The 19,223-nt window shown below is 42.5% G+C and overlaps 3 protein-coding genes across 5 annotated transcripts; 1 reads left to right on the forward strand and 2 right to left on the reverse strand.

The window, feature by feature from the left end:
- Positions 1-169: 169 nt before the first annotated feature.
- Positions 170-12,147, reverse strand: LOC135500450 (transient receptor potential cation channel subfamily A member 1 homolog). 3 transcript variants are annotated; one of them, XM_064791936.1, is made up of 26 exons: positions 11,987-12,147; positions 11,307-11,478; positions 10,698-10,869; positions 10,253-10,365; positions 9,972-9,995; positions 9,498-9,524; positions 9,293-9,319; positions 8,567-8,830; positions 8,099-8,411; positions 7,669-7,864; positions 7,346-7,529; positions 7,047-7,160; positions 6,735-6,823; positions 6,355-6,613; positions 5,992-6,128; positions 5,474-5,595; positions 5,060-5,218; positions 4,777-4,874; positions 4,439-4,617; positions 3,998-4,151; positions 3,692-3,823; positions 3,207-3,407; positions 2,624-2,824; positions 2,367-2,435; positions 2,067-2,240; positions 170-1,866 (listed from the first exon to the last, which is right to left on the reverse strand). In XM_064791936.1, exons 2-26 carry the CDS (start codon positions 11,466-11,468, stop codon positions 1,714-1,716), a joined length of 3,723 nt encoding a protein of 1,240 aa, XP_064648006.1. In that variant the 5' UTR covers positions 11,469-11,478; positions 11,987-12,147; the 3' UTR covers positions 170-1,713. The 3 variants fall into 3 exon arrangements, with proteins under 3 accessions (XP_064648006.1, XP_064648007.1, XP_064648008.1); XM_064791937.1 differs by lacking the exons at positions 9,498-9,524; positions 9,972-9,995; XM_064791938.1 differs by lacking the exons at positions 9,293-9,319; positions 9,498-9,524; positions 9,972-9,995.
- A 1,844-nt stretch (positions 12,148-13,991) lies between these two features.
- Positions 13,992-16,329, reverse strand: LOC135500506 (acyl-CoA-binding protein-like). The gene is made up of 5 exons (XM_064792028.1): positions 16,246-16,329; positions 15,165-15,279; positions 14,790-14,852; positions 14,406-14,514; positions 13,992-14,113 (listed from the first exon to the last, which is right to left on the reverse strand). Exons 1-4 carry the CDS (start codon positions 16,261-16,263, stop codon positions 14,408-14,410), a joined length of 303 nt encoding a protein of 100 aa, XP_064648098.1. The 5' UTR covers positions 16,264-16,329; the 3' UTR covers positions 13,992-14,113; positions 14,406-14,407.
- Positions 16,330-17,399: 1,070 nt separating this feature from the next.
- LOC135500507 (dynein light chain 2, cytoplasmic-like) lies at positions 17,400-18,795 on the forward strand. Its single transcript, XM_064792029.1, has 3 exons — positions 17,400-17,487; positions 17,911-18,008; positions 18,230-18,795. The coding sequence occupies exons 2-3, from the start codon at positions 17,917-17,919 to the stop codon at positions 18,405-18,407; spliced, it is 270 nt and encodes an 89-aa protein (XP_064648099.1). The 5' UTR covers positions 17,400-17,487; positions 17,911-17,916; the 3' UTR covers positions 18,408-18,795.
- Positions 18,796-19,223: the final 428 nt, after the last annotated feature.

Here is a 19,223-nt window from a genome sequence, read left to right on the forward strand (position 1 = left end):
ATAGCTTTCTATTTTAATGGATACCCACGGACCACTGTGCTCACCTGGGACAACTTACGCACAAAAATCGATGACTGATAGATCCAGCTGATATCTCTTGTACTCCTTCAATGAATGATCCTTTGAAGGGGAGACTAGTAATAACACAAAGACAGGTTTAGGTAGCACCTAATATTCTTTATTTTAGATGTTAAAAACAGCTTCTACATCTCCAAACCACCATGCTTAAAGCTGACACACGGGAAATGAGAAGAGAAATAACAAATACATGTGCAATGACTTGAGTAAGAGATCAATGCCATGTAAAGAAGAGAAGATGTGTCTATGTTTGCAAACTGCTTCTCGACCAATCAAGGGTTAACAATAGGTAGGAACAATGTGGGACAGATGAATGTTTAAAAGGTGACTGATAGCTCCAATCTCATGAACATCAGCACCATTCAAGCAGGCACAAGATACCTTTTTACGGTAAACCACCACATTTTTCTGCCTACCTATTTCTACTTACTTTAGCACTTGATTGTTCGAAATGGCAAACTGCTGAATGAGCGAGTCTTAGATAAGGAAATCAAAGTAAATACATGTAAACCAACAAACCGACTAGCATAGACTCAGAGACATGCAATAGCAATATTGAAAAGAAAAAGTAGTAAAGTTGAAATCTCTGGCATGCAATAACATTCAATCAATATAACTTAATTGAATGATGCTGATAAATGTTAAGCAACAGAAATACACTGTCTCGATAAAAGATACATGTTAAGGTAATATAATACTTCACCAGATTAGACTATTCAAAGGGAGACTTTTAGGCAGGAGCTGGTAGGGCAGATTAAGTTACACGGACTTGACGTAGTCAAATGTAGGCTGACAATTTGACCCCCTAGCTCCTGCCTATAGTCCCCCTTTAACACCCAGTGCAAAAGAGCAGCTAGTCTGTAGGTTTTTATAAATGCACCTCGAACATTCCACTGAGTATTCTTTATCATAAATACCATTAAATCACAACTGATTGCCATCGAAACATCATTCAATAATTACATTTGTAGCCTATTTAAAATGAAACATAACAATCCGAAAGGCACTTTTAAGACCATACATAATGCAGGCTTACCTCCTCTATAAATATTTCTGCACAGCGGCATATGTATTCTTGTGTGGGTGATTAAGATCACGTCTATTAAGTAGAGACTTCAGCTCGTGAGCTTGGACTTGTTCCTTTATTAGAGGAAGAGAGGAATACCTCACAGAGCCGACCGCAGAGAGGATGTGTCTAGTCCTCTGTCGGGAAGATAACACCCAATGAAAATGCATTTATTGAACCCTGTGAACTATATACATTATGAAAGGCATGTACATACAAAATGTTCTTATTGCTACATGTAGTTTGATTGATTTCCGAGACTTGTGTCTCATCTTCCAAGAAAGAGACATGTGTCTCATCTTTCAAGAGACAGACTTGTGTCTCCACTTCCAAGAGAGAGACATGTGTCTCATCTTCCAAGAGAGAGACATGTGTCTCATCTTCCAAGAGACAGACTTGTGTCTCATCTTCCAAGAGACAGACATGTGTCTCATCTTCCAAGAGACAGACTTGTGTCTCATCTTCCAAGAGAGAGACATGTGTCTCATCTTCCAAGAGAGAGACATGTGTCTCATCTTCCAAGAGAGAGACATGTGTCTTATCTTCCAAGAAAGAGACATGTGTCACATCTACCAAGAGAATCTCTCCTCTGCCTCTTCATCGACTGCCTCAAACTGGATATTGCTCTGTTTAATCAAGGTCTTCAACATGTACTCGATATGTTTGACACGATTCTCCACGTTCTCAACTTGTGTAGACAACTTATCCTGCTCAGTTGATTCCTGGAAAAAAATAACAATAATGATTAATCATATAATTATTTTAAACACCTTGATTGACAATAAATCAGTTTACTACGTGCAGTTTTCAGCAAGCAAATGTCAACAAAATTGAGGAGGGAGTAATCCGTGGAGAATCACATGTCCTCCGAATGAAGAACGAACGACAATGAAGACAAAAGCATCTCAGAGGTTACACTCACCGTGTCCTGATAAAGCTGCTCTGCGATCCTTCGTGCTGACAACGATTTGTCGATACGGAAGATTTTCTGGATCCAGTTCCGTTGTCTGTTTGGCTTGAATTTCTGACTCTTCACCACGAACTTTCGGCTGATGAACATCGGGACAAAACACTCGACATCGAGGGCTAGCTCAACCTGAAAGTACATTTTGAAACTTTTTTGATTTTTCTTTCAAGATTCTTTACCTTCAATCGAAAAATGTGACAAATGACATCTGGTGACTTGACCAAGATCACAAGGAATGATATGAGTATGACTCACCTGCATAGCTAGTCTTTGTAACACAGCTTGCTCTTGTACACCTTTGATATCATCCACAGCCAAACCAACCTGAAATATATATTGACATACTGTTGAATGCCAAATTTTCATGGGTGGTTTATTTTCCCCAGATTACGTGAATAAACCAGATTTACCAAAATAAAAATTGTGAAAATTCGATTTTTAGGATAAATGTTCGGAATCAATAAAATAAATAGCCGCAAGTATTTTCGAATTCACAGAAGTTGTTCACTCACCAGCAAATTCATTATTAGAATGACCATCACAAACAGGAATATCACAAACTGGATTGTTGTGGCCACCTCGTACCACGTCTGGATGCTCGGGTCGATCACCGGGCTTGCGTGCATGTCGTTAAAGATGTTGTCGTACGCAACATCCCCTGTCATCATCACGCTTGTCTTGATAAGCGAAGGGATGAAGCCGCGGAAAGGTACCTGGGGTCAAAGGGGGTGAGAAGTGAAAGGCTATAGGCGAGTGTAACCTGAGAAATTTTGAGGACGTTTGATTTTTGCAGCCTTTGCAGTCTGACCTGATCCGCAACAAGCAGCTCCTGCAGTTCTGTAGTATTGCGGCATCGTTACCCTATTGGATTTCTGCCAGGGCTACAGCGTCCACTTTAGGCTCCTGTCCACTGATGTGGGATATCTCCTTGCCCCGGCCGTTAACGAGGCTATGAGACCTCCACATCAAAGAGTGCATACCGGTTACTTGAAAGTAACAGGATTGAGGAATGACAGCATATTGCTTCTTCAAACAGAGTCACCAGTCACCACATCAGATCGCAAAGAGTCCTCACTGTTCATTACAAGGACTAACCTGGTTTGCCAGTAGAGTGTAGAAGCTGAGAGCAAAGGCCACTATGAAGAGGAAAAAAACGGGGAAGAATCGCGTGAACGTCCTGAGCACGTCGGTGAACATCACTACGTAGATACCAAATGTGGGCACCTTCCTGATGAAAAGGACCAAGTCGATCCAGGCCCAGAAGACCGCTATTGCTCCCAGCTGCCACTGCCAAGCCTGTCAATGGAAAAAAATGAATCAATGAATCAATGCTTCAATACCTGCAGTATTACAAAGGGTGACGTATCACGGCTCAGTCTAACCTTACTCACCATGGACCAAAAAGCTTACACATTACATTGCATCCAAGCCTGCCCTAAGTGTTGCATCATTTCATGTTAATCACAGACAACTGACCATTTAACGAACGGTTGGCACTGTACACAAATCAGGACACCTCTCTATTAAGGACAGCACATGTCCCTAGGGTATCCTTAATAGAGAGGTTCTTCTGTACTTACTAATCTCAGCCCCGTTTCTCGTTGACATCCCTCAAAGTCGATGACAAGGAGAAGAGCAGTCATGTGGGTGAGCCACTCAATGGTGTTCTCCCACCCAAGGTAGTTAAGACGAGCTTGGAAGAACTGAAACAGCTGCAATGAGGATGAAGTTTCTTTCAAGACTTGGCTGAGCAAGCTGTGCCCCAACCGGCCTACCGATGATAACAGAATGATGCTTAACAACGGCGAGAGTGGTCAGTCGGTGGAGGGGCGACTGAGAAACATAACAATGGGCCTGTAACACACTTGGGGGTACAATATACTCACCTCTCGTAAAATCTGTAATACTGTGAAGATAATGATGAAATATTTGCATACTTCAGCATACGCCATTGGTTTTAATGGGTTTCCTTCGGCTGCTCTGTACTGCTGAACTCTCTCACACTGCGTACCATTGTATTTGTCAATATCTGGGTTGTTCCTGGAGAAACGAAAATGCTTGGTGAAATGACTGTGACCCATTATGACAAATTGGATAGCAGGTCTCCAGGCCTAGTACTGAGCAATCACTGACGATATGAGATAATGTCAATTGTTCTCCACTTTCTGATCATGACATAATAAGCCTCATAAAAATCATACCAGTCAGTTTGGCAAAGGACAATACTGCTTGGTTGCGAAGGCCTTTAAGTCTTCATGCAAGATGACAACAATGAATGGGACAAAGGATGGTAAAAATACCATTGATTTTTAACAAATAAGACTTACGCAAATTTGTAAGGAGCAATTTCCACCATTAGGACGATGTACATGGTGAGGAAGGTCAAGAAGATGAGATAGAAACAAAGGTTGATGTAGTAGAAGTAGCGTCCATAGCTGTTCCACTTGTGGCGGAGCAATGCGGTCACCAGCGGGTGGGCAAGGAGGTCTTTACGTTTCGATGTTACCTGAAGGGATGATTATACAAAGACATCTAAGAGTTCGAAGTTCTACAGGGATCTGAGGCATATCTAATGTCAAATCAAATGAAAATCCTCCAAAGATTTGAAAACTATGTACAATCGATGTCGCAAACACGGTATATACATGCTGCAAATAATGCGTACCATGATCTTGAGTGGATGGTTTGTCTTCATGGTGGTGGTGTCCTGCGTGTAGGGGGTTGAGTCTGGCTTCAGCTGGTAGTCTTCATTGTAGGCACCTTCTGAAAACAAGGAAAGACAAATTTTGAATTCAACTTCTTCTTCTTCATGTTGTGGACGGTTGTAATGTAAATAGGAGGAAACCGGAGACCCAGAGGAAAGCTGCGCTGTCAAAGAGTGTTGCCCTCTCTGTCACATGAGAGTTCCAAATGGAAGCCCTGTGTTTTTAAATTTGTATCAAACATACCGTCGACTGAATCCGCCTCAGATGCTGCATCAGGAATCTCTTTCCAGCAGGAGTACATGTCGTCAAGGAACTCATAGTCAAATATCACCTGGTACTTCGGATTCTCGGGGTTTCTGTGGTTGGGGGTGCAGCAACGATTAAACACCTGTTCTGCTACTTCTGTAATTGACAACGGCATGAGGTAGGTAAGGAATACTTATACTATAATCCCCTTTATTGAGGTGCACCTAAATTTTAGCAAAAAATGTCTTCCACTGATTTCATTAAATTTCACAAATGCATGACTATTTCAATGATTTTACAATTAGATCAATCATTTTCACACCAGTGATGTTCATATTAGACGCCCTCACACATTCACTATCACCACCAACTCACAAAAATTTCTGTCGTCGAATGTTGGACTGCACCTACCTGGCATCTTCCTGATGAGTTTTCTCATTGGCGTGTCCCTGAAGTTGGTCACCGGATCCAGTGTCTCATTTCGCATGGCGTCCACCCAATTCTGTGAGTTGATAATCGCCAATGCCACATTCCTAAAGAAGGAGACATTACAAACAAATGACAATGTGCAGCACATGATTTGTCCAGCCCTACATGGCCTATTGCGACTGTTACAACAGCCTGAACAGGAACAAAAGCACTGCTCTGGGGGTGCCAGCAGCAATGTTGGCACTCCTACGCACAGACGAAGGATCACCACTGTTTCACTTGAGAGTCCTGGAGCAAGACACTTAACCCAACATTGCTTCGTAAAGAGGAAAAGACATGACACTAAGGTTCATGTACCCAGTAGCGACAATAGCTGGGAAAGCACACACTCTCCATGGCAGGCCAGCTCAGTAGGTTGGGACGCCAGCCAGATCCTCGGAAAGTAGGTAAACTGATTCTGCAGGATAAGCAGCAGCCGAAGTCCGAGGTGAGTGACTTACTTGTTGTTGTTATCGATGGCTAGATCAAGGCAGTTCATGCCGTCACTGTCCCTCAGTCCGACATTTGCATTCCATTCGAGGAGGAGTTCAACGCAGGGTTCATGACCTTTTTCTGACGCTAGATGAAGCGGAGTAGTCTGCAAAGGAGTGACATCAACATTTTTGTGCACGTTCCAATTTCTTTTGGGAAGGAGGATCACTTTGAGTTCAAAATTTGGGTGTAAATCAGCGAGAAAATGAAAAAAATTGGCAGTGAACAGTAACAGATCATCAAAGACTAAACCAAATTAAAGCTGCCTTTCATTGTGCAGAAAGGATCCAGCAAAGATAAGATGTACAGTAATAAAATGTACAATCATATACCTTGGATTTATCTAGTGGGTCAACAGGACAATCATTCTTCAACAGAACTTTCATCGTCTCGTACCACCCGCCTGCTGCAGCGCAATCGAGCGGCGTCCACATACTGCAGTTCCGTGCTTGGATATTTGCGCCGTTTAGAATGAGGACCTTGACGGCCTTCACCTGCCCGTACTGGGCGGCCATATGGAGCGGCGTGTTCGAATCTTCGTCCTCATCATTTACAAGTAACTTGTTGGCGCTGATCAATTCTCGGATGACGCTGGAATAGAGATGAGTCACAACTGCACCAGGTGATCTCGCAATCTTTTGGAGAATCAACAATCATGATGATCACATTGGGGCCCAGGGACTTGGGGCCCTGAAAAATGAAATCAGCTTACTTTGTTCTCCCAAACTTGCTCGCCAGATGAATCGGCGTCTGTTCATCTTCATTCTTCAGACCCTTCCCAGCTTTATGTTCCAACAGGCACTGAAATTAAATCATTTATCATGGAGTCATGAGGCAGGAAACACAGATCTTTTGGGTATTCTTTGTGTCAGCGAAATACCCCATCTACGTAGCCTGAGATGGACTCCTTGTACCTGAGTCTATACCAAGGTAAACAAAAGACACCCTCCAAGGGGAGAGAAGTTTGAGGTATCCAGACTATGGGTGTGCAACTCGTGTGTGAAGTGGCTTGACCACATCGTACCTTTACAATCCTGACATAGCCCTTCTCTGCAGCAACATGGAGAGGAGTGTTACCATAACGATCGCCGATATCTATCAAGTTTGCCAGTATAACTGTGGGATGACTAAGCAGCATCTGAAAGAGAAGTTTAATCTCCAGTTAGAAAGCAAAAGTACCCGGCATGGAACCCAATGATGGCAGGGCGACAGAATTTTCATAAAACAGTATTCTTCTTTTTCTTACTTTGAACAAGGTGCTGGTAACAAGTACTATGACTGTACAGGAGTTACTAAAACAATTTAAGTTCCACACTGACCAACCTTTAATGCCGCCAACTTATCCTCTGCTGCTGCCCAATAGATGGCAGTCTTCTCATTTTTGTCCATGGCAAACACATCGGCCCGGCGCCGCATCAGACATTTCACCGTCCTCTCATGTCCCTTATTGGCAGCGACCAGGAGGGGTGTGAAGTTGTCTTTGTTCTTCTTTTCAACCAGCGCTCCCCTAGAAAAGGAATGAAATAAAAACCAGTGATTTTGGTAGCAGCAACTTGCAATGACTTTGAATCGGCGCAGCCAGCAGCAAGATATGAACTTGAATCAGTGGTCCATGGAACACAAGTCGTGATGAAAACTTAACCTACCTTTCAAGAAGAACCTCACATACATCGGTTTGGTCAAAGGCAGCAGCTCGGTGGAGAGCGGTCTCCTGCTGGTCATTCAGGGAATCAATCCTGGCGTTGTTGTCAAGGAGTAGCTTAACAATGTCCTGATCTCCTGTGACCGCGGCAAGATGGAGGCACGTGTTCCAACCACCACGACAAGTGTTTACGTCGGCACCTGGAAGTAGGCAAGGAAAACTACTTCTATTCGAATACACATGTAGCCACCAACGATTTGTAGTTTTGGTTCAGAGCTGTGAAGACTCCTGCACAGTCCAGGAACTTGACTTCTTGATTCCCTTGTTCCATAACTGCTAACACAGGTTGCCATTACAGAGATTCTACCCTAAGAATCTTAAGAATACCAGAATTGTATATAGTGGCCATTTTGACAACTTCGTTGAAATCCTACCTCTTTCAATACATTCCTTTGCGACAGCATGATGTCCGCCTTCCACCGCCTTATGCAGCGGTGTACTCTGGTCCATATCCTGATCCGTCACCATCTGCGAGACCGTGACCCATCCATCCATCTTCTCGCCAGCTTCAAACAGCATCTTCATGATCATCTCGCTCCCCTCCATGCAGGCGAGATGAAGCGGTGTGCTCAGTTCTTCGTCGATGCATCTCAACTGCGCTCCCATGTCGATGAGGAGTCTGGCGACGGCAGGCTGGTTGTGGGTGGCAGCCAAGTGGAGTGCAGTCATGTCTTGTTTGTCCGTCGCCTGAAAATGTATACAGACCACATTTCACAAGATCTACTACATCACAATACAAATCACCCAATATCGTTTATGGAGCTAATATTGGCAATAATGTCCTATTAGATGCTCAGCTCTCAACCAAGTATATCAAACACTGTTAAAACAAGAAGGTTTACCTCAATATCTATGTTATTTATCCCCAGAAGCTCAGAGGCTGCGATCTCGTTCCCCTTCATGGCTGCAAAATGTAGCGGCGTCAATCCATACTCATCTTTGTGATTGACATCTGCGGCTTTCTTGACGAGGTACCGGATGATACTCTGGATCTGTTTTGATGGCGAACTTGGCAAGCTGTTAAGATTCTCCCGCGGTGAGGTACAGCCACTTGTCTCACCATCCGGAGTGTCCTTCTTGGGGGTCCCAGGACTATCGCCTTCGAGCTGAAAAATCACGAAAACTTTGTTTTATCAGCTGAAAGATCGGGACAGTGACATGGGCGGGAGAGACTGACTATAACGAAAGCATGGATACTAGTACTGGACACATACAACATCGAGGAGGTCAAAACTAAATCGATATCATCTACCACCAAAGGGTGTAAATGGGATAGCAGGCCTTGTATTCTAAGATGCACAGTTGCACTCGGGCGCCATAGTGCTTTAGTCAAAATAAGATGCTTACTTTTTGGAGCACCTCAGAAATTGAGCACCATGAGATTTTAAAAATCTAGATCAGGAATAGGAAAGGCAAATAAAGAGGAAATACTTCAACGCGGAGGAGTATGGATGACAAAGTAATTTAGAAGCGATATTGTGAAACATGCAGCTGGTTTCCACTGGCAGAGGGATGGCAAAAATCCTTAAGCTATAACAAAAAAGCAAAGTCATTAGAGATTGACTTACAGTCTGTTTCGAACTTCTCCGAGACCCCTGAAATTTTAGAATGTCCATCAGGTTATCATTGGTACTATTACTAATCAGAAGGGTATCTGAATAAATCTAACAACACAATTTTGCCGCCAATTGATTCGCCTGCCTATATTCTGACTTGAACATGCAAAGGTCCCAGACACAGACCACAGAAAGACAACACAACAACAAGACCTACTTGATGTGCAAGATGCCGCAGAGACCCCTGTAAATGATGAGATCGAATTTCTTTCAAGATGGTACAAACTGAGAAAAGGAGTAAACAAAACTTCCCAAACAACCCCAAGATACAAAAACCATGGTAAAAACCTACAACACTTCCGATTGTACGATGAAAGAGGTCCTGCTATGATGCAGATGTAACCAGTGCCATCAAAAATATACGAGTAAGCTCGCCTTATTAATTTTGGGCACTATGAATGAAATGTTACAAAACAGGTTCTAGGGCCAACTGCTGTGTCTTGTCGCCACTATGATTTGACATGGGCATTTGATTTTGATGTGATTTCTCCCCTGTCTGGCGTCATGATCTGCTGTCTCTGGGCTTGACGCTACATCGTTCCTTACATCTTTTGTCCATTACGACCAGCAAAACACAATTGACCTTCAAGACAACACAGGATTGACAACATTTAGTGATCAAGGGACTTACATATCGTGAACCTGGTAAAGACCCCTGAAAGTAAGTCAAAACGTATGCTATCAATAAGCAGGGCTCGCGGCTTCACAAAAGTCTAGCTCAGGCCGTGAATTTGGTTGGTCAGTTTTGAGTCTGGCCACTGCACTACCAGGTGGCACGCTGTAGGCCAAAGCCATGCTTGGAAAGGAAGCCTGGGATCACGGAAATTTCCCTTCTCTTTTCCAACGATCCTAAGAATTTCTTTCATTCACTTCAGTGCCCCAGCGACAGTGCATGAACTGGCTTATACCCACCTCAATGAGGTTGACGTCGTGCAGGGAGTCACTGACATGTGGAACCTTTTGTCTTCTGTAGCGGGCGGCATAATGCAGTGGGGTGGCCTTTTCTTCGTCCTCGATATTCACAACTGGAGAAAATGTCAGTTTACTTTTAGAACAGCAATTCTGAAGAGAATACTTTCAGCCTCACAAACATGACACGAACGGCAATTAGCTAACGAACAAACCACTTACACATGACCCAAAATTATATATCAAAAGATGAACTATATCAATAACTTTTTAAAATACGTTTACAGTAGAAGTAAATCTCCAATTTCAGATAACCCACCATACCAGGGATCTACATACACTGGTCAAACCCGTCCACAGTTCAGCAAAAAATTTGACTTTCTGACTGCTCAAGCAATCCTAGATATAACCCTACTCTCCTACCATATAGATTTAAACATGAACTAACCTGCGCCTCTCTCCACAAGTAACTTGACAATCCCAAAGTGATTGTACCGCGCAGCGTAATGAAGGGGGCTCTGAAAGTCCTCATCTCGTTTGTTTATCTTCTTCTTGAGTTGCCGCTGGGACATTTGGTCCAAGAGTAGACGCATGATATCAGGGTTACCATCTCTGGCACACTATCATGAAATTGTGGAACGATATTAAAGAGGTGTGCCGTTCATTCACATATATTTACGGTTGGTCCGACAATATCTAATTCCTATTTCTACCGCCAGGCAATGGCAAGAGTCAGTTACAATCCATGCAGAGCTCGACTATAGAAGCATGCTGTGACCACCAGTTTCTGACTGTGAGTGCCAAGATCAATCAAAGGTTTAACCTGCGAATACTTGACTTTCAAACTACCAATTCTCATTACAATTTAATTTCACACCAAAGCATCCCAACAGTGTTCTCCCCAACACTACAGTGTTCTTCATCATTACAAATAAAATGTTTATGAAATGATGTTGTTACCTATCACTATGTATCAGATTTGTAACACTTTTAATAATCTAGAATCAAGACAAAGATGACCAAAATGTAGAATGTTGGTACAGAATTCTTTTTTTACCTGGTGAAGAGTTATATTGAGTTTCTCCAGACTCTCACCCTGGATGAGGCCAGGCGCAGGCACCAGCGTTGCCATCTCAACGGGAGCGGTAACCAGTGCATCCGTCACCGTCGGACGATACTTTCCTACGGGAGATTCGTCCATGCCTGCTATCTCACTCATAACAGCATTCCTGAAGTTTGAAAGTACCGTGGAACCTCCCTTAGCGGACACCTCTCTATGAAGGACAACCTCTCTATTAATTAAGAACACTAAAATTTGGTCACAAAAGGGTTGTTTTCATTGAATTTGACCTCCCTTATCACTCAGGACACCTCTTTATTAAGGACAGCACTAGTCAGTTCGGAGGGTGTCCTTAACAGAGAGGTTCTACTCATACTGTACATTATTACTCTTGGTTTTCCACGAAAAAATACAGTACAGTCAGTCCTCTTATAATATTAGTAAAGTGTATTTGTAAACAAATTGAAATGGCCCGAAATATTTCCTGGTGTACAGTATAAACAGAAAGATCTACATTGGATGGGACTTGATTGATGAGTTGAGAGCATTTTACTATAGTCAAATGGCAATACCAGCATGAGACGAGTAGAAGTAGTAGTATAAGTATGGCAGTGCTAGTTTACTTTAATGCCAATGTCAATGATGGCCTTGGGCGTGTCCTCGGTTGCTTCTCTTACCAAGTTAGAAGCGCATCATGCACCAACAATTATGCACACTAAGATGACGATTACAAAAGTAAATCTTGAATCATTCCAAGTGAGGGAAGTAGTCCATGATAAGTCAACTTTAGAGGCCTTTATCTACTTTTCTCTGTAGTAATGTTTTTTTCCAATTTCAATTTGTGTCGCCAACCCAATAAACGACCACACTTCCGGAAACAAATTAACAATTTTGGTCCCTATCAGGCAATAATTCGTTCAATTAAACAATAAAATTACAGAATAAAATATATTATGCACTTTATTTCATGATTTAAAGGAAAAACTTCCAAAAATGTTTAATTATTGTTATTGATGTAAGTGTTGTGGTCGTCGTTAAAATGGAAAATTTTGAAAATATTTTGTCCTCGATTGCTTCTAATCCCTCTTAATGTTAAGTTCAAATTACTCAAAATGCAAAGTTTTGGGTAAGTTTTTAATGCAACAGTATAAATCTTCAAAGGTGCAAAATACGCCCCGATAAAATTACCAGCTTTGCACAATGATCGTGAGTAAATCCTCGCCGACCCGAAGGCCGAGTCTCTAACTAGCTTTGCTGGTTGGCATATGATGATTTGGAGTACCTGGACCAAAACTCAGAGGCATGGCTTCGATGCGTGAACTGACACGGTTTCAAAAGACTGAGCACGCATATCAGAACAGAAAATCGAATACTACAATTGAGTGTTATAACTGCATTCCTGGCTCAGGGAGATTTACCGATGAGGAGGTAGGGCCCGGGGTATAGGACGACAAAATGAACGGCCGGGAGTTTACGCATGGGGGGGGGGGGGGTAGTCTGCTACATGATCGTGTCTCGTCCAAGAAAGGAAAGACAATGGAGAGTGATGAAAATTTCTCTGAAGCGAAGCCAATTTATCCACAAGGTGAAGTTGGCTACTTGATTCTTGTTACTTATTCCCGACTCTTCTTGTTTTTCAGGCATATCTTGACATATTTTTGGGTTACGGTGGGCGTATGGGTGGCGGCCGGAACCTGAACCTTTGGGGCACTACAGTGTACATTTGTACAGGGACTTTCAGCCAATCAGATTTCGACAAATACGTGACGTCAGAAGTCTTAGAAACTTTAGAGCAGTTGGTAGAGCGCTCATCAGAAATGGCTTAATACGATGTTCGATCCAAAGGTCGCGAGTTCGAATCCGGTTGTGGACAACATTTTTCTTTTTATTATACCTGCATAAAACAACAAAAATGTATACTACAACAGTTTGTGATAATTTTTTTATGCTTTATTTTCCACCAAGATCATAAGGCACAGTGAAATGATACAGACAACATATTGAAATAAAGGAAAATACTGGAATTGGCATGGCCACACACTCAGGATACAGTGACTCGACCTCGCCCCAGCCCCTCTCGAGTCCCCAGTCAAGGAAGTTTGAGTAAGATAACGAATCGACTGCGTCGAGAGTGTAGAACTGGCACATTAAGATGGCGTGATATCAAATGACGGAGTGACTTGTACTGCGAGTTAATACTTGCTCGTGCAACCATCAGATCAACTCGAAGGAGAAAAAGAGAAATGCGTCACGTTCTTCGTCTCCTTCTGAGTCACAGAGAGAACTAATTAACAAGAAAACTACCGTACGCGTACAAGTATTGTTACTGTACGCGTGCCGTTACTGTACGCGGGTGGATGATTTATGAATCGAACAGGAACTGCTCCGTACTGTACCAAAGCCGAACTGCTGGTATTATAGTTCGCTGAAAGGCACGCGGTACAACGTCCAGCACGACATGTACACACGTTCAGAGAGCTGCGTATATTTGTGTTCCGGTTCCGGTGTAACATCTGTGGTTGTTTCCCATGTGTCAGTGTTTCCAAACAATAGGCAGCTGGAGAGACCATGACTTTTCAATAGGGGGAAACACAGAAAAACTTGTCAATCTATCTTTTAGCGTTCCCAAACAATGAGGGGAAACACTCAAAAATAGAAACACTCAAAAACATTACACCGGGTCCGCAGAATCCGTTTTCACGAGGTCCTGACCCAAGTCGATTCAGTGAAGAGAGGATGAGGTGATGTCGATGTCATATTGGCCGATAAAGAAATAATGTAATTGTCTAAGATGCGACGATAATCTGAAATAAGAAAAATACGTGATACAGGATTGTCCGATATTCGCACTCTCTCCGCTTCGCTCCAGCGAAATAGGGCGGAAGTCTAAACATCAAATCTCTGAGATAATATTATTCAGCTCAAATCTCAGATGCTAAAATCTGAAGCTATGCTACCATTTGACCGGCGTGCGTACGTGAAAAGGGGAAGCCCTCTCGTGAAGTATGTATCAAAGATGAGGGACCCTTACCAAGGTAGCTAGCGAGTCATCAGAGAGGTTCAAATTTTGATCCTGTGAGTGCATATTCCACCAACCTTTAATTAGTGGGAGCTGCAGTTTCTTCTGGTGGTTTCAAACCATATTTTCCGGTCAAGGCTTTGACAACTGCCACATATTGAATTTTTGCTTGAGTGGCTGGGATACCTGTTTGAGCGAAAACATGAAAAATATCATTGTTATATAGTACTTTCTCGATATAAAATTCGTTGTTTTCCTTCCGAAGAAGTTGTCCTGAAAAACATCGAGATGATGAAGACACCCAAGGCAGTTATTAGGTTAAGGCATGTAGGGAGCAGAGGCCATGATTGTCGAAAGGTCAGAGTAGAATTATTTGTCCCCCGGACATTCTTTCCCTCCAGGACATTTCAAAACCGTACCAATTCTTTCATCAGACAGAAAAATAGAGCCGTCATACTTACCTCGTTTTTCATACCACGAGTCCCACTTCTTCCTTCCTTTGAAGTCGAGAAACATCGGACGTTCTGTGGAAACAACGAAAACAAAATGATGCGACAACGAAAGAAGGTACTACGATTATAAAAATCTCGGGGTCGCGTTTCAAAAGTAAAAAGGTTAGCAATGTGAGATTATTAGACATGATGCCTCGTGTCTCAACCCAGAGGCCATTTTGAAGTCACGTCAGATGGTTTTGTAGAAATGTCGAGTGAGACCTTATGGTAAAAGTGGCTACAATCTAACCTTGCGTTAGGAATTGGTGGGGCGCAAAATGAGTTGGGACGAGGGCGTGGCTGGGCTTGGGTGTGTAAAACCTAACCAGATGCCACAAAACTTACCCGTCGTGACATCACCCATCGTGGCTTGTTTATAAAAGGAATAAAGCTCAAGTAGTTCTTCGTCTTGTGGCTTTTTACCCAGGTTATTGACATCTTCTACCGCTTTCTCAAAATCCTATAAGTACAAAAATGATGTTACTGGCTGGAAAAATTGATTTGATGTGAAAATGTGAAATCACCCCTCCGATCCACTCTGGAGTCCAGGATATATCTACACCTGTTGCTATTTCAGCGGTATAGACACCGGGTGCATGTCTGATAGACGGTGTCAAACATTTTTGTTCAGAGATCATCTTCAACACTACATTGTTTGATTTCATCAGTTTCATTATCGATTCGAAGGCAATGAAAGTCAATGAAGAAGTCGTTAAGGGGGAGGATCAGCGTAAAAATCAAATAGATGCATTGCGATCAATGTCTACTCATCAATAGTGGTTATTTTACATACACGTTTAGATTAGGTATTACCGTAACGATGCATCGATTTCAAGGCAGATTACTCATACTATTCGCTGGGAATTTCATCATGCTTCATCAACCTTGAATAGTGCACTGGCAAACTAAAATGATACACGCACGCAAACGGTATATGCTTGTAGGCAGGAGCCAGGTAGGTCAGATTAAGTTGCACAAGCCGCCAATACGGGCCTCTCTAATCTCACGTACGAGGATGTACTTATCGATGAATTAAACACGACTTATGAAGATCTCCAGTTTGACAATCGAGCTCCTCCCATGAGTCACTCCTTCTGTCATACTGAGTTCTATAGACGACAATGACGTCACCGCGGCTACTGAGACACGTTACGTATATTAAGTCAAGTCTTCGACAACTTATCGATCGTTGATGGAGTAAGTGATAAATCAAACATATCAACAACATATCAACACATCGTGCTCATACATGAAGAACTGACAGTCGCTGTTCTATGAAATCAATCACGGCATCCAAGCAGTCATTTTAGAAGAGACGCGTTGATTTGCAAATGATATACAAAAAAAGAAAGACTAAAGGAATCTAAAAAGCTAACACCATGCATATTGTTTAAAATTACAACACGTTTTGAAGAAGATTACCTACCAACTCTTGTTTATTCATTTTGAAGCAATATCTTGGAGATTTTCAGTTGGAGTCTGAAATGCCTGAACCTCTCTTCACGGGGATACGCCTATCACATGACCAGGCGCTAAATCTAGCAGCAATGATTGATTTGCATCGTTTTGCCGCCGGGCAGGGAGCATTCGAATCGATTCAGGTTCAGCTGTATCTGTCTCTGCATTGTTGTTGTGGCGGCCATATTTTCTTGCACGTCATCACGTGGATTGATTGTTCATTTGTTTCAGGACAGGCAAACTTTAAAAAGAATGTTGTGTTGTAATTCCTTCAAAATGTCTGTTCTTCTCCTGTTACGCCAGTAAACCTTCTCCAAAATTTGTTGAAGCAGACGTTTTTTTTCCATTTTTGCTTTAACTCTTACTTATTAGTTGTTTTATAACACAAAGGGTCAATGAACTCGGCAAGGTTTTACATGCCTGAAAGAACTTAATTTCTAGGTCTTCAAACAATCACTTTTATTCCTATGTCAAGCAGTAGGCCTATAGAATACTCATTGTTTACGCGTCGTCAAGGTGATACTACACCAAATTAGGCGACATTGTAATGTGCGGATATCTCACGACCTGTGTGCCGCGTGGCTTAACGAGTTCGTTATATCGGGTTTTATATAGTATTTGTTTCAAGTTTCAAGTGACACTTGATTAACTTTAGCGTGTCACATACCCGCTGCGCAAGTTACAAACTAAATTCAAAATAGTCCATACCACGCACCTATATCGGCTCGGTCACGATTTCTTAATGCCAACAACTTTAGATATGAAATAACCCTTCTCCCCCTCCCCGCCAAGGTGAGCTAAGTTGAAACAAGGCGTTGCTTGGTATAATCACCAAGGTGATCACGAGTGTTACCGATCCAATACCGATCGTTCACGAATGGTATCATTGCAAAACATGATCAGGCAAATGTCTGTTACATATTATTATTCTGTGAACACTATTCAATCTTACATACACTTATGCAAGTGCCCTTTATGTTATTCTTTGTGGGGGTTCCGCGAGGGAATTCTGGGTCGGTATAAGCCACTGTAGAAGGTGTACTATAACATTCTTCCAGCATGAACCAATAAGCATTCGATTTTGTGGGCTTCCTTAGCAACTGCCAGGAGGGGAATAACGATACCATAAGTAGGCGTTGGAACTTCATTCCTTAAATTTACAGCAATCCGGTTGTTTGTGTTCTCACATTTCTTTCCCCAAAACAAAAAAGGTAAGTTTGATATTTTTGTTTTTACATTCTTCTGAGGGTTTGCAAACTTCAGGTACGTTCAGTTGTTAGTTCAGGGTAAAACCATTTGCTATCATGATAAGTTACGGGGTGTTACACGAACGTTTTTCTCGTATCACCCTCTTTTGACAGGCGTCAGTGCGTATAGTCGAGACGGCTCCTGTCAAACTTTATAACAAAAATACTTGGTAGAGTCTTTGACTTTGGTGTGAAAACAATCCATCTCCTCATCTAGCCTCGCGTGTGCTGGATGCGAAACAGGACTTACAAACAATGACCCGTACTTAAAAATCATTCAGGATTCGTTGTGTCCTTCATCATCAAAATGACAGCTCCCCTCCATTCTGGCGTCTTGTTACCATGGCAACCAAACTTGTTCTAAAACTTTAAATTTATCTTTTTCCAGCAAGATGTCTGAGCGCAAGGCTGTTGTGAAGAATGCTGACATGTCTGAAGATATGCAGCAGGATGCCATTGAGTGTGCCTCCCAGGCAATGGAAAGGTAAATATTGAAATACTCCTGTCCAAGTTTTAAAAGACTCCATGTCATTGGTGTCTATGTCCATGTGCCTTGACCCGTCATCGGGTGAAGGAGGGACAAATATCCCGGTGAAATATGAGCTTAAGAACTAATCTAAGGTTGTTTACTGCTCCTTTGTGTGTGCGCCAGCATTCGGTAATTGCCTTATAATTCTAACGTGTCTTCTCGTCTGCTCATTTCAGGTTCAACATCGAGAAGGACATCGCCGCTTACATCAAGAAGGAGTTCGACAAGAAATACAACCCAACTTGGCATTGCATTGTGGGGAGGAACTTCGGAAGTTACGTCACACACGAGACGAAACACTTCATCTACTTCTACCAGGGACAAGTTGCCGTTCTCCTCTTCAAATCCGGATAGACACGACCGACACCTATACTCTGAGCCGGAACTACAAAAGCAACAACAAAATATCGTGCATCACATCTTATGGAAAAGTTCGACGAGTTACAACTTGTTTAGATCTCCGCAATCGGGTTCTTGAAGTATGAACAGCTGATCACTTGCCGATCTCGAACTTTATCTAGTCACATCTCACATCGCGCCATCTATCGGTACAGGAAGTGCAAAATGATGACGTATGAACGCTGCGTATACGTCCAACAATTGACACTGTGCGCAGTCAATGATTCACGCCGAGCCATAGTTGCCTCAAATGTCAATGCAACTCTGTAAATGTTATTTAAAATCTGTTCGTGTATAGATGTTATCTTTATTAAATAAATACCAGTCCGGTAAATTATTTTTCTATACGAGTTCATCCGTCTTATTTTGACACTGTGAAGGGTTTGCAACCATCCTGATTTTCTGGGCATTTTAGCTCTCGGTAGGAGCAATGTGGCCAAGTCTTGGACCCAGCTGTCTAAAACAAGTTAAGCATCTAGCTTAGCGGTTACTTTAAATAATATCCTTCACTTGACCCCATTGAACTTAACAAATTGAAGTTACCATCGTGTTGGTGACTTAAATTTGTTTTAAACGGCAAGGCCTCTGTGACTGGCATACACCGTAAGGGACCTGGGTTGTGTGCGATTCAGCGATTATGTTTTTCATTCGCAAGAATGCATAGTCCTGATGTACTGAGAGATAGGAGTGACCCCTATTGGCGACTTCATGTAACTTGATCGCATGATCCCGTGGACCCCCCACTTATCGACGCATGTCACTCACGCCAGC

This window comes from Lineus longissimus, chromosome 16 (assembly GCF_910592395.1).
Source record: "Lineus longissimus chromosome 16, tnLinLong1.2, whole genome shotgun sequence".
Classification (NCBI taxonomy): domain Eukaryota; kingdom Metazoa; phylum Nemertea; class Pilidiophora; order Heteronemertea; family Lineidae; genus Lineus; species Lineus longissimus.

What these genes read in the sequence shown, in the direction of transcription:
- LOC135500507 (XM_064792029.1), top strand. Translation starts at nt 17,917, where the DNA reads ATGTCTGAGCGCAAGGCTGTTGTGAAGAATGCTGACATGTCTGAAGAT. An exon ending in GCCTCCCAGGCAATGGAAAG is followed by an intron (nt 18,009 to 18,229) that starts GTAAATATTGAA and finishes TGCTCATTTCAG; the next exon opens with GTTCAACATCGAGAAGGACA.
- LOC135500450 (XM_064791936.1), bottom strand. Translation starts at nt 11,468, where the DNA reads ATGAGTGAGATAGCAGGCATGGACGAATCTCCCGTAGGAAAGTATCGT. An exon ending in AAAGGAATGTATTGAAAGAG is followed by an intron (nt 7,865 to 8,098) that starts GTAGGATTTCAA and finishes GCCTACTTCCAG; the next exon opens with GTGCCGACGTAAACACTTGT. An exon ending in TGAGGCGGATTCAGTCGACG is followed by an intron (nt 4,875 to 5,059) that starts GTATGTTTGATA and finishes CCTTGTTTTCAG; the next exon opens with AAGGTGCCTACAATGAAGAC.
- LOC135500506 (XM_064792028.1), bottom strand. An exon ending in GATGGGTGATGTCACGACGG is followed by an intron (nt 14,853 to 15,164) that starts GTAAGTTTTGTG and finishes TTGTTTCCACAG; the next exon opens with AACGTCCGATGTTTCTCGAC. An exon ending in CTCGTGGTATGAAAAACGAG is followed by an intron (nt 14,515 to 14,789) that starts GTAAGTATGACG and finishes TCGCTCAAACAG; the next exon opens with GTATCCCAGCCACTCAAGCA.